Here is a 14,870-nt window from a genome sequence, read left to right as displayed (position 1 = left end):
CCCAAAATATTACCTCATAAAACTACATATCTCTCCGTAACTGTTTTCACCCCTAGTTAAATTCAGTGTTAAAAACTTTATAATGCCCATTCACCTGACAAACTTAACTGATGAACACAATTTTGCCAACAATGTACTGCTCCATCCAGGATGTAAATTCAATACTTCACATGTACACAATCACCAGACTGTGAAGGTGACCTACATATTAAAGGACTTCTATTGAATTTTATCTGGGGGACGGGAGGGGGATAAGGGAGAAGCCAAAGGTAGTGGACTTGCTACAGACCAAATATTTTCCCTACAGTTCAGCTCTGTGACATACCAACAGTTCAGCTCTGTGACATACCAACTGATCAGCTCTGTGACATACCAACTGATCAGCTCTGAGATACCAACAGATCAGCTCTGTGACATACCAACAGATCAGCTCCATGACATACCAACAGATCAGCTCCATGACATACCAACAGATCAGCTCTGTGACATACCAACAGATCAGCTTCATGACATACCAACAGATCAGCTCCATGACATACCAACAGATCAGCTCTGTGACATACCAACAGATCAGCTTCATGACATACCAACAGATCAGCTCCATGACATACCAACAGATCAGCTCCATGACATACCAACAGATCAGCTCCATGACATACCAACAGATCAGCACTGTGACATACCAACAGATCAGCACTGTGATGTGACATACCAACATATCAGCTCTGTGACATACCAACAGATCAGCTCTGTGACAAACCAACATATCAGCTCTGTGACATACCAACAGATCAGCTCTGTGACATACCAACAGATCTGCTCTCTGACATACCGACAGTTCAGCTAAGTGACATACAGATTGGTTCTCCGACATGCCAAAGGAACACTAAGCATATCAAGATTACATATTAAGAAACATCAATTTACCAGAAAGAATATTGCAAACACTAGGATTCTTACAATGAAAAGGATGAAACCTGGTTGGGTTAGAGTGAGTGAGCGAGTTTAGTTTTACGCGCACTCAACAATATTCCACCTATATGACGGTGGTGTATAAATAAACGAGTCTGGACCAGACAATCCAGTGATCAACATCATGAGCATCATTCTACACAATATGGATACGATGACATGAGTCAACCAAGTCAGTGAGCCTGACCAACCGATCCCGTTAGTCGCCTCTTATGTCAAGCATGGGTTGCGCAGATCAATTCTAACCTTGATCTTCATGAGTCTAGATAACTGACGACTAATAGAGGCCAGAGCGAGAAAGTATGGTTTTACGCCACTTTTTGCAATATTCCAGCAATGTCACACAGGGTGAACCAGAAGTGGGTTTCACACATTGTACCAATGTGGGGAATCAAACCTGGGTCTTCAGCGTAATGAGTGGATGCTTTAACCATTGGGCTACACCACCGACCCTATAGGACATGCATGGGTTACTGAAGAGCAATTCTAACCCAGATCTTCACGGATCGGTTGGGTTAGAGGGTGTTCCCCATGGTGACCACTCTCACAAAGTATAGCCATCACTTATGCAATGATCAGTGATGATGGAATACAAGACATCTTAAATAGACTTCTGAACATACTTCTGTCTTATCAGACCTGTGAAGGTCCGGGTTAGAATTCATCTTCAGTAACCCACGCTTGTCATAAGAGGCGACGAACGGGATCCGGTTGTCAGGATCGCTGACTGGGTTGACACGTCACCGTATCCCAGTTGCGTAGATCAATGTTCATGCTGTTGATCCCTGGATTGTCTGGTCCAGTTCCGATTATTTACAGACTGCCGCCATGTGGCTGGAATATTGCTGAGAGCAGCGTAAATCTAAACTCACTCACTTATCAGAAGAGATTATTCAAGATGCAAAGTTAAGAAAAACAATTTTGGATACTTTTTTATCAGAAGAGAAATGGCATATAAAACAAATTTCTGTTTCTATTTATTTAGTTCCATCATACAAAATCACAACCGTCTGCTGTGGGAATCCTTTTATTATAAATAGGAGTTCATACATATGTTAGTAAGTCTATGATGAACAACATCGTAGAGTAAAGGTATACATCTATCATAAAGAACATCATATAAAGAATGGGAGTGAAATTTGGCAATATTTGTGACAGACGAAAGAATACCAAACAGAAATGAAGACAAAAACAACTGAATTAATTAACCAGCAAGTGAATTAATTAACCAACAAGTGAATCAATTAACCAGCTGCTGCAAGTCCCAGCTGAAGAATGAATTACTATGGTCGCACCATCAGCGAATGTGACCCCAGTTTTATTACCCCAGTCAACAGTTATCATTGTGCATCTCATTGATATTCCAGACATGGTCGTGTGGAGAGATTGCATGTAAATGGATTGGTGTGGAATCGAATGATACAACATCATGCTAGTTGCAGAAATAGAATTTGACGATGTTTCACCGAGACGACCATGACTAACAGTGAGTGAGTGAGTGAGTGAATGGGAGAGTGTTTGAGTGGATTTGTATTTAAGTGATTTAGAAAGTCGGTTTTATTGTTGATTCACGTACGATAAAATGTCAGCTTTGCAACAAGTTATGACCATGACGCAATGAAACGACCCTGACTAACATTGAGTGAGTGTGTTAAGTTTAATGCCACTTTTAGCAATGTTCCAGTAATATCACGACCGGGGATACCTGAAAAGGGCTTCACACATTATATCCATAGGGGAATGGAACCGAAGTTTTTGGTGTGACGAGCGAACGCTTTAACCACTAGCCTACCCCACCACCCCAACTTGACTAACATTAAGTTTCTGAAAATGCATGAATTTGATAGAGGCCTATCTGGAAGATTCAGAACCCGAGGATATCCTAGACTCCTTCATTTTGACTCCTTGTACTAAATAACCTGGTAAGGGCCGAAGTGAAACTGTGCGAGACGATACAGAACAACCCTGTATTACCTGATCTCAATGTCCATTCTTTCCCAAATCGTACAAAACTCAATACAGAGAATGTTTTAGGGAGTGCATTCATAGTGATTTTAGGCAATCGCTTACATCCACGCCTCCTTAAAAAATTCACATTTTGGCGAGTTTCTCCATTTGTTACCTTTAACATGAACCCAAGATGATGTGACTACTTGGTCAATCACTCGAGACAAGTGATTTTTGGGTACAGTAGCTTTGACTTGCTGTATAGACAAACAATATATTAAAAAATGAGATCTTTTGGGAACAAGAGCCCATATTCAGCACTGTATCATTCCTGACCATTCATTTCTATGCACACTACGTAATAATATAAATAAGAGCGAAAATGTTTTGTTTTTCACTAATAGTAATACAATAAACACTCACAGACATCTTATGTTCGTTGAAATGTTTCTCCTCTTCACCCCCCCAAACACATCACAAAGTCAATTTCATTGAATTATAAAAATATCTACAACTACAAAACAGCATTTTTAATCATCCATGCAGAAAAATATGTTGACAAACCTACAAAATCAGAGACAGGTCTATTACTGCATCAAGAAACAGTATAATCCCCACCTAAAATTACTGACAAATCAAGAAACAGTATAATCCCCACCTAGTCTGTTACTGACAAATCAAGAAACAGTACAATCCCCACCTAGTCTATTACTGACAAATCAAGAAACAGTACAATCCCCACCTAGTCTGTTACTGACAAATCAAGAAACAGTACAATCCCCACCTGGTCTATTACTATCAAGAAACAGTACAATCCCCACCTAGTCTATTACTGACAAATCAAGAAACAGTACAATCCCCACCTAGTCTATTACTGACAAATCAAGAAACAGTACAATCCCCACCTAGTCTATTACTGACAAATCAAGAAACAGTACAATCCCCACCTTGTCTATTACTGACAAATCAAGAAACAGTACAATCCCCACCTAGTCTATTACTGACAAATCAAGAAACAGTACAATCCCCACCTAGTCTATTACTGACAAATCAAGAAACAGTACAATCCCCACCTAGTCTATTACTGACAAATCAAGAAACAGTATAATCCCCACCTAGTCTATTACTGACTAATACTGACAAATCAAGAAACAGTACAATCCCCACCTAGTCTATTACTGACAAATCAAGAAACAGTACAATCCCCACCTTGTCTATTACTGACAAATCAAGAAACAGTACAATCCCCACCTTGTCTATTACTGACAAATCAAGAAACAGTACAATCCCCACCTTGTCTATTACTGACAAATCAAGAAACAGTACAATCCCCACCTAGTCTATTACTGACAAATCAAGAAACAGTACAATCCCCACCTAGTCTATTACTGACAAATCAAGAAACAGTACAATCCCCACCTAGTCTATTACTGACAAATCAAGAAACAGTACAATCCCCACCTAGTCTATTACTGATCAAGAAAGAGTACAATCTGGCCTAGTCTATTACTGACAAATCAAGAAACAGTATAATCCCCACCTAGTCTATTACTGACAAATCAAGAAACAGTACAATCCCCACCTAGTCTATTACTATCAAGAAACAGTACAATCCCCACCTAGTCTATTACTGACAAATCAAGAAACAGTATAATCCCCACCTAGTCTATTACTGATCAAGAAACAGTATAATCCCCACCTAGTCTATTACAATCCCCACCTGACATTACTGATCAAGAAACAGTACAATCCCCACCTAGTCTATTACTGACAAAGAAAGAAAATCCCCACCTAGTCTATTACTGACTATCAAGAAACAGTACAATCCCCACCTAGTCTATTACTGATCAAGAAACAGTATAATCCCCACCTAGTCTATTACTGACAAATCAAGAAACAGTACAATCCCCACCTAGTCTATTACTGACAAATCAAGAAACAGTACAATCCCCACCTAGTCTATTACTATCAAGAAACAGTACAATCCCCACCTAGTCTATTACTGACAAATCAAGAAACAGTATAATCCCCACCTAGTCTATTACTATCAAGAAAGAAACAGTACAATCCCCACCTTGTCTATTACTGACAAATCAAGAAACAGTACAATCCCCACCTAGTCTATTACTGACAAATCAAGAAACAGTACAATCCCCACCTAGTCTATTACTGACAAATCAAGAAACAGTACAATCCCCACCTAGTCTATTACTACAAATCAAGAAACAGTACAATCCCCACCTAGTCTATTACTGACAAATCAAGAAACAGTACAATCCCCACCTAGTCTATTACTGACAAATCAAGAAACAAGAAACAGTACAATCCCCACCTAGTCTATTACTATCAAGAAACAGTACAATCCCCACCTTGTCTATTACTGACAAATCAAGAAACAGTACAATCCCCACCTAGTCTATTACTGACAAATCAAGAAACAGTACAATCCCCACCTAGTCTATTACTATCAAGAAACAGTACAATCCCCACCTAGTCTATTACTGACAAATCAAGAAACAGTACAATCCCCACCTAGTCTATTACTATCAAGAAACAGTACAATCCCCACCTAGTCTATTACTGACAAATCAAGAAACAGTACAATCCCCACCTAGTCTATTACTGACAAATCAAGAAACAGTATAATCCCCACCTAGTCTATTACTATCAAGAAACAGTATAATCCCCACCTAGTCTATTACTATCAAGAAACAGTACAATCCCCACCTAGTCTATTACTGACAAATCAAGAAACAGTATAATCCCCACCTAGTCTATTACTATCAAGAAACAGTACAATCCCCACCTAGTCTATTACTGACAAATCAAGAAACAGTACAATCCCCACCTAGTCTATTACTGACAAATCAAGAAACAGTACAATCCCCACCTAGTCTATTACTGACAAATCAAGAAACAGTATAATCCCCACCTAGTCTATTACTGACAAATCAAGAAACAGTATAATCCCCACCTAGTCTATTACTGACAAATCAAGAAACAGTATAATCCCCACCTAGTCTATTACTATCAAGAAACAGTACAATCCCCACCTAGTCTATTACTATCAAGAAACAGTATAATCCCCACCTAGTCTATTACTGACAAATCAAGAAACAGTACAATCCCCACCTAGTCTATTACTGACAAATCAAGAAACAGTATAATCCCCACCTAGTCTATTACTATCAACTATCAAGAAACAGTACAATCCCCACCTAGTCTATTACTGATCAAGAAACAGTACAATCCCCACCTATCCCCACCTAGTCTATTACTATCAAGAAGAAACAGTACAATCCCCACCTAGTCTATTACTATCAAGAAACAGTACAATCCCCACCTAGTCTATTACTGACAAATCAAGAAACAGTATAATCCCCACCTAGTCTATTACTGACAAATCAAGAAACAGTATAATCCCCACCTAGTCTATTACTGACAAATCAAGAAACAGTACACGTTATGGTCCGTTTTGACAGTAAATAGTTTGCCTTCACAAAATGTAAATTTGCAGTCTTCAGTGAACAAGTTCCACATCGAGGTGTTTGAAATTTTACTGACTGATCAACCTTTTTTCATATCACTTTTATACAAAATTGGAAGATTTGCTTCTATAATGGGCATAATTGTACAGTTATTAGGATTGTAGGTACAAACAAATGGAAGAATGTCCATCTCTGTATTTGTTTCTTTTGTTTTCATAAGTGTCTCTCTTGGGACTTTTACTGCTCTATGAACAGCATTCTCAACTACCTAAGAAGATATGTCTTATATATCTATTACATATTACCTATTGGCACTAACTGTAACATCATAGGCATCATGACAACATAGCTACTACCGTTATGCTCCGCCTATGGTGCACATAAAGAGCCGTTGACCGGCGAAAGATCTTGTGAAGATAAAGTCTGAAGTTTTATATATAGATGTATAGATAGTTCATCTATAGATAGGCTTATATATTTAGTGTGATAATTTAGCGTCAGTTTCATCCTCAGTGTCCAATCTGATCCATGTAGAACTAGTTTAGCCCAGCTTCAATAAGTAGCCAACTGCATCGTGGTACTGGATTGCAGTCTATAAACAAACTATTTTAAAAGACTCTTTCGTTTATATTTCACCTTTACTCCAATATACCTTTACTCCAATATACTAAGCTTGGCTTGTTTTTTCTATCATATGAATACAAGAACATTCACTAACTACAACATACCCTTCTCTCTTGTCCTTTACTTTCTGATTACTACCTATACAACAACATAATTACTGGTCAATAGGAGTTTAAGGATGTAGTTCTTCTGAGAGAGCTGATGGGCTGTGCTCATTACATGCCATGTGGGTGCCCCTACTCAGATAATTAATCCCTGTAGTTAATTTGGGATGTAGTTCAAACGGGATGTAGTTCTTATGTGAGTAAACTATGGAAACAGACAAAAATGGCTTGTCAGCAAGTGAGTCAATCAAATGCCATGGAATGACTTGCAATTTGTTATGCTCCCTGAAGAAATATAAACATGACAAAGCAGGTATTTATTCAAACATCAATCCACCAACAGCCAGGATTTCGTAACAGTGACTAAGCCAAATAAAAAAGTTATGGTTCCAATTACACGACCGACCCTTGAATTCTGGTGCCGACCTTATTTTTTAAGCGGACTGTATAAAGTAAACTTTCATTTACAATCCTGTTGCAGGCCTCCAGATAATTTTTCAACAACGGGAGTACGTACTCCTTATTTTGTAAAGCAGGAGTACTGGAAAACCTTAAGAGTACATTTAGAGTACTGAATGGAATTCATAGGAATATCAGTAATCTGGAGTTTCGTTTCATACATGCACCGCAACATTGCTACTCTTGTGTAAACAACACAATAAACAATAAAACAATACCTTTTCAGATAAATACACCCGTAAATGATTCTAAGACCATACATCATTGCTGTGGTGCGTATATGCTGTTTTCTAAATTATTGCCTATTCTATTGTGTATATTATTTATCAGTACATACGCCAATATGGCCCTTATCTGGAGCCCTGCTGTTGGACAGATTCTGTTTTTGTTTTGGTTGTTGTTCAATGCGCCTTGAGCATGCAGTTGCGTGGATATGTGCATTATATAAATATCCTATCATCATCATCATCATCAATGCCACACTCAGAAATATTCCACCTATATGGCAGTGGCCTCTAAATAATCGAGACTGGACCAGACAATCCAGTGATCAACAGCATGAGCATGGATCTATGCAACTGGGATACAATGACATGTGTCAACCAAGTCAGCGAGCCTGACCACCCAATCCTGTTAGTCGCCTCGTACAAAAAGCATGGGTTACTGAAGAATAAGCCTAACCTGGATCTTCAAACTGAATCAAAGGGGACAAGCATGGCTTACTAAAGACCAATTCTAATGTGTACTGATGAAAAAATTTAACTCTGGAAAGTCGGGTGAAGGTCCATGGCTCCTACTGGCAAACAAGGATAAGTTGATAACCGACCTGATATTAGTGATAATTGACCCATAATAGCATGCATGAGTGCCACCCACTGGCGCTTGCCATTGTGAGCAAAGGGGATCCAGGTTGTCTGCGATCAAGTGTAGTGCTACACTGACAACGTGAGAGTCTTGTGAGCAAGGTGTTGCAGCTACCTGTGGAATCAATTTCATCGCCATGCACTGCACTAGCCTACATCTGCTCTACCTTTCACAAACCAAATTGCCGTGCACCGCCTGATTCTCGAAAAGCGTTCACTGCGCCGGTCCAACTTATTCTTGTTTGCCAGTATGTATCTGATCCTACACTATCTGAACCTCAAAGATTAATATTAGACATTAACACTGAAAAACATGAAACATGATGAATCAGCAATATCACAGATCATGATTCCTGTCTAACTGACCAAGTGAAAGAACTTTTGTTCAGTTAACTTGAATCATATCTGCACTATTATCACTTAAACATCCAACTTGTTTGGGTTGTGTGAATTTTTTTGACTAAATGGCCGAAGAAAAGTATGGCAACTGATCCTCTGATCTTACACCATGAAACCGCAACTAATGGCTAACAGGTATTTTATAACAAGCTGATCTTCCAATCTTCTCACTATAGCTACTGAAAGCTGATATATGCATCACAAAACACCATACTATGAACAAATGACGGAGGTTAGCTCTACATATGCCATAAATCCACTTCACAGGAACCTGTTTAACAACATGAGATCAGTGTGCAATGGCCTGTTGAGTCCTACATCTTTGTCTTAATAACCGCAGTTTCAATATATTCACTTACAGATGGAACAATACATCCTATTATTTATGTAATGACAGAAGTCCATGTACCCAAGCTGCATATCTGTACAAGAAGAAGAAATCAACATCACAACTATCCACTTCAGTAACAGTTTATTGCGTACAAACACATGAAATATCAACACACAGACATGGTCTGGTGGATAGGGTACTTGTCTGGCGAGCTGAAAGTCAACGGATCGTTACACTGATGGTGATACGAAAGATGGTTACAGTCACATCACCAGTGAACTGAAAAGACCCTGTCACACGAACTGTGAGGCACCTCCTGTGTACAGGCAAGGGTATATATAATGCCCCTCGTGTTTAGACATGACCACTGTGTGCAGACATATATGACCCGCGTGCAGACATACACGACCCCTGTGTGCAGACATGTACGACCCTGTATACGACCCTGAGACATGCGACCCCTGTGTGCAGACATGTATGCGACCCCACAATGCGCAGACATACCGACGACCCTGTGCGCAGACATATAATGCGACCCACGCAACATGTCGCCCCAATGCGCGAGACATGTATGACGCAGACCGATGCGCGCAGACATGTACGACCCTGTGCTTGCAGACATGCGAACCCCATGTACGCAGACATGCCCGACCCCTGTCGCGAGACATGTACGCGACCCTGTGCGCGAACATAATGCGACCCTGTGCGCAGACATGTCACAGACCCGACCCTGTGTGCAGACATACATGACAATCTATGCATAGACATATATGACAATCCTGGCTGGGGACACCAGAAATGGGCTTCACATATTGTACCTATATGGGGAATCGAATTCGGGTCTTAAACGTGATGAGCGAACGCTTTAACCACTAGGCTACCCCACTGCCCCTTAATCAACAACAAAAATATGTCAGTTTGGCTTTGTTTATGCAGATACACAATCTTTATTTGTTATGAAGTATACCTTCTCATTCATTCTTCGATCCTCCAACAGATGTTGAGCACACCAGACAAAGTTACTGGCCATAATGAGCAAATTTTGATCCACGAAACAAAAACCGATCCATATTTCAACAGTTTAAAAATTGTTATTCTGTATCCCTCTTAAATTTACTACACTAAAATGAATAAATTGCACAGAAATTTAAAGTTGCAGGATTTCAGAACAATTCACGTTCAAGGACATAGACTAACCATAATGCTAAAATAGCAGCTTTATTCAAAGTTGGTAATGACATCTGTAAGAAGCACCAGAGACCATATATACGATATATGGTCTCTGGAAGCACCTATCAAAACTTTGATAATATCATGAAAATATCGGATAATACCATTTCTCTCCAGGAAAATCAACGAGTTGCAGATGAATTCTCATATGCAAGCATGCATGAAGTAAATTATTTCAAGTAGGCAAGTTTTCATAACATCTACAAATATCTTTTTTGCAAAGTCATGGCTGAATACTATAAGCAAACCATGAGTTTACACATTTACTGTTGGGACCAACACCCACGCTGCTTGCATAAAATGCATGTTCATGGTCAACTGAGAACTTACCCCGAGTTGCTCGCATTGGTCGAAAGGATGCTGTTTATTCTGAGCTTATTGGCGATGTCCTTTAAAGTCTGTATTTTCTTTGCATCTGGTCTGTGGTATTCACTCATTTTGACAGTTGTCACAGGATACTTCTTCTCTATCCAAATTCTACAACCGAACTTCGCAGGCCGGTGTGCGCGGAATGGCCTTGACAATGAACCTACGACCCTATATGTTGAGTGCCAGCGCCATCTGGAAGGCGCGCCCGGGAAAGATAACCCCTGTCCACTGAGGATTGCTTTCACTCGTCGCCCACGACTCAGCGTTCGAATATTCCAGTTTACGAATCAGATATTCGTGGTTGGACAAAAAAATAACTAAAACACCCATCCGTTCTTTTCAAAACATAAATTGTGTAATAATACATTGAACGTATCGCTATTAAATATTTAGATAAGATAATAACATGGTGTTGTCTTTAATACTTTCTGTGGATGTGAAGAAAGTCGTTCCATGGTAGTATTAAGGATTATGGTTAATCTTCGAGGCAGGGATTTGATGGTACATGTACATTTAAAAGCTATTTCAACAGTATATAAATGGAATATTTTGGGATGACCACAGAAGTCGCGAATGACTTTTTTTTACTTGAAGCATATATTACTTTTTAAGCCCATTCTTCCAAGTATCATCACTGAAGACCAAAGTGCTTTATCATTGGAAGATACATAGGAGAAGTAACTATAGACTAAGTTATGACCTGATGGAACATACTGAAACATATCAAATCCCTGGACTACTCCTATTGATTGACTTTGAGAAAGCTTTTGACTCGCTTGACTTGAAATATACTCTCAATTTCTATCACTTTGGACCAGATTTGATTCAATGGGTAAATCTTTTCTATCATGCTATTGAATCCAGTGTATTGGTTAATGACTTTGCATCACCCTTCTTTAAAATAACCCGGAGCTGTCGTCAAGGGGATCCTCTATCGCCTTATATATTTTTGGTTTGTGTAGAAATCTTGGCCTTAATGATAAAAATAATAAGTATCTAAAAGGAATAGAATTGATAATATTGAATACATTATGTCACAATTTGCTGATGATACGACAATGACACTGGATGGTTCTGAAAGATGTCTATATGCTGCCTTAAATACAGTACAATTCTTTGCAAGATTGTCTGGGCTAAAAATTAATATTGAAAAAACAAAGCTAATTTGGATAGGATTAAAAAAGAGATCAAGACTAAATAAGACTGGATATTTGACTGGACTCATACTGAATTTACACTTCTAGGTATTCATTTTGACATAGATTTAGAAAGTATGGTTGAAAAAAATTATTCTGATAAATTGTCTCAAATTACAAAGAAATGAATACCTGGTCAGCACAACACTCGCTCCCTTGGAAGAAACACAGTTTTGAAATCACTCCTGCTTCCAAATTAAATCACCTATTTGCTTCACTCCCAAATCCTCATATCCAGATCATGTCTTAGATAAGCTTCAAAAGCTATGTTTTAGATTTATTTGGAAAGGAAAACCAGACAAAGTTAAAAGGGAGATTGTTACATCTCTCCCTAAACATGGTGGATTAAAGGTACCAAAAATCAAAGAGACAATTGCGGCCCAAAAGCTTGGATGGGTAAGAAAACTATTACAGAAATCAAATAGGTGGGACTATCTTTTTCTTAGAAAGATAACATGTGAAATTTACCAATGGTCTGCAGACAGCAATTATATTAAAACTGTTGTTACTCCAACCTTAACTAATCAGTTTTGGAAGGATGTGTCACTTGCTTGGGCTTGGTTCACATCTAAGCAAAAAGATACTATTACAAGTGAATTTGAAATCCAGTCACAGTCTATCTGGTGTAATGATGACATATTGGTTGATAACAAACCTATTCTGTATAACTATTGGTACAACAAGGGAGTTATGTTTGTATCTGACATGTTGACAGCAGAAGGGAATTTTCTATACTTTGATGACTTGTATATAAACTCAGAACAAATTTCCTGACCTTTGAAGGGGTCAAACAAGCAATTATTACATACATGTTAAAGATAAATATTTCACATTTTACAACATTAAACCGACATACAATTGTACCTATCACTGTCATACATTCACCGCATGTACAGGCTTTGGTCCCGTTTGATTTCGCCCTTTTCCCATGGCAGCTGTTACTGCCCATCTTGACACAGCATGGTGTGTAACTCAGATGTTGTAGGATATCCTTCTTCGTAGGAAGATATGACAAGTAACCTCTGTGGGAAGAGAATGGTGATACTGATGCATGTAATTTCAAATATTTTTACGAGAGTGTCAGTGCAACTTCGTAATCATTTACGAGAAGCCGGACTTCGAGCCAGAAGATAGTATTTTGGCCCTGTGCTGCGATGACTACATCAACGTCGACTATTCCAGTGGTGCAATAACGTTCTCGCAATCTACAAAACTGGCTGCGTGTATGGGTCAGTGCCGTGACGGGAGAATACGTGTCTATCGATGTTGACATGATCGTTTTGCACAGAATTATGTCGTGTCCAGGTTGACGATGACAATGGAAGTGTCATGATGTGGGGGGAAATATCCTACATGTCGAAATCTTACTTTGTGCACCTTCATGGAAAGTTAACTGCTATTCGGTACAGAAACGAAGTCTTAAAGATTCATACGGTTCCGATCATTGACCGCAAGAGGGAGTTGTTCCAGCAAGATAATGCCAGGCCTCACACAGCACATGCCACTGTTCAGTATCATCAGAATGAAAACATTACAGTGATACCATGGCCTTCCAAATCTCCCGCCCTCAACCCTATCGAGCATTTGTGGGATGACCTCAGCCCACGCGTACGTGAACGACAACCGGCGCCCCAGACGTTAGGGACCGTTCATAATATATGGCTAGGTGTGTGTGTGCGTGTGTGTGAGAGAGAGAGGGAGAGACCCCCCCAAAAACAAAAAATAAATTATGTACAAATTAAGTGAGCCCCTGCATGTCGTGTACAGAATCAATGAACCCTCCCCTTCCCATATTTTGTAAGCATAAATTTTTAATATTAATATATGTACAAATTGCTGACACCTCCTAGATCACGTGTAAAAAACTGATGAACCCCCTACCTCCCCAGAACATGGGTGACCCCTCTTAACAACCCCGCCCCCAAAAAAAAAGAAGAAAAGAATTAAATTTAAAAAAAAAAAATCGAATTCAAAGACTTATTCAGTCCATGCCGAGACGGTGCAGAATGAACGTCTTCTCTTTTTGAACTTTGATGTATCTATACATTGTATTGATGCACTGAAACGTCTCCAGAACTCCAGATAAGCTGCGCATTTGATTAATATTCGAAACTACATTTAAAAACAAGCATAACTGGTTTCACTTTGAGTTACTTGTGCACAGATACTCATGAAACTGAATGACCGTAAAGTAGAAGAAGCCGGGTCTTCGGGGTGACGAACGAACGCTTTAACCACTAGGCTATGCTACCGCCCTGTGTGTGAGTGAGTGAGTGAGTATAAAATATAACTACATGAACCCGGTATTTAACACAGTTGGAAATTCCGTGATCATCTTGTTTCAATACCGTTAATATGAACATACAAAAAATTCAAATGCATACCCTTGATACCCAGTATGACACATCAGTCTCTCTCTCACTCACTCACTCTCTCTCTCTCTCACACACACACATGCACGCACGCGCACTAATACTCACACGCACTCTCTCACTCCTTAACATACACATCGCTCTTGGTCGATCCATCTTGTATTAAGGCAAGTTTGACCAGGCTGAAACTGTCACCATAAAGTGTGTTGTGAATTTCGAATATAAAGGAGTCAACATAATAGATTTTAATTGGATGGAAACATGTGGAGGTTTAGTTACAACAAATATCTACCGTTGTTGACGTATAGAGAGGAGACAAAGAACTGCCGAAACGCTAGGATGCAAAGTACCAATAACATCCATCTTAAAATTATTTATTACTCAGAGGCCTACACTTACACAGCTTGCTAAGTTCTATAGAAAACAATGCCCAATGCTCGCCTATAGACCCGATATATGAACCTTTTAAACAGACGCCATGTATGAGTCAAGAAAGGCACACACGTTAATGGAGCA

The 14,870-nt window shown here is 39.2% G+C and overlaps 1 protein-coding gene across 1 annotated transcript in view; it reads right to left on the bottom strand.

Annotated features, from left to right (window-relative positions):
- The window catches only part of LOC124258617 (transketolase-like), a 35,838-nt gene extending 24,881 nt beyond the window's left edge, over window positions 1-10,957 (bottom strand). Inside the window, 1 exon segment of the mRNA XM_046692684.1 lies at window positions 10,748-10,957. Coding sequence (XP_046548640.1) covers window positions 10,748-10,854 — 107 coding nt within the window. The 5' untranslated portion in view covers window positions 10,855-10,957.
- Window positions 10,958-14,870: the final 3,913 nt, after the last annotated feature.

Source organism: Haliotis rubra, unplaced genomic scaffold, assembly GCF_003918875.1.
Source record: "Haliotis rubra isolate DU_JTF1 unplaced genomic scaffold, ASM391887v1 Scf7, whole genome shotgun sequence".
Classification (NCBI taxonomy): domain Eukaryota; kingdom Metazoa; phylum Mollusca; class Gastropoda; order Lepetellida; family Haliotidae; genus Haliotis; species Haliotis rubra.
The sequence above is the reverse complement of the archived record's forward strand: the minus strand, read 5'-3'. Positions and strand labels throughout refer to the sequence as shown.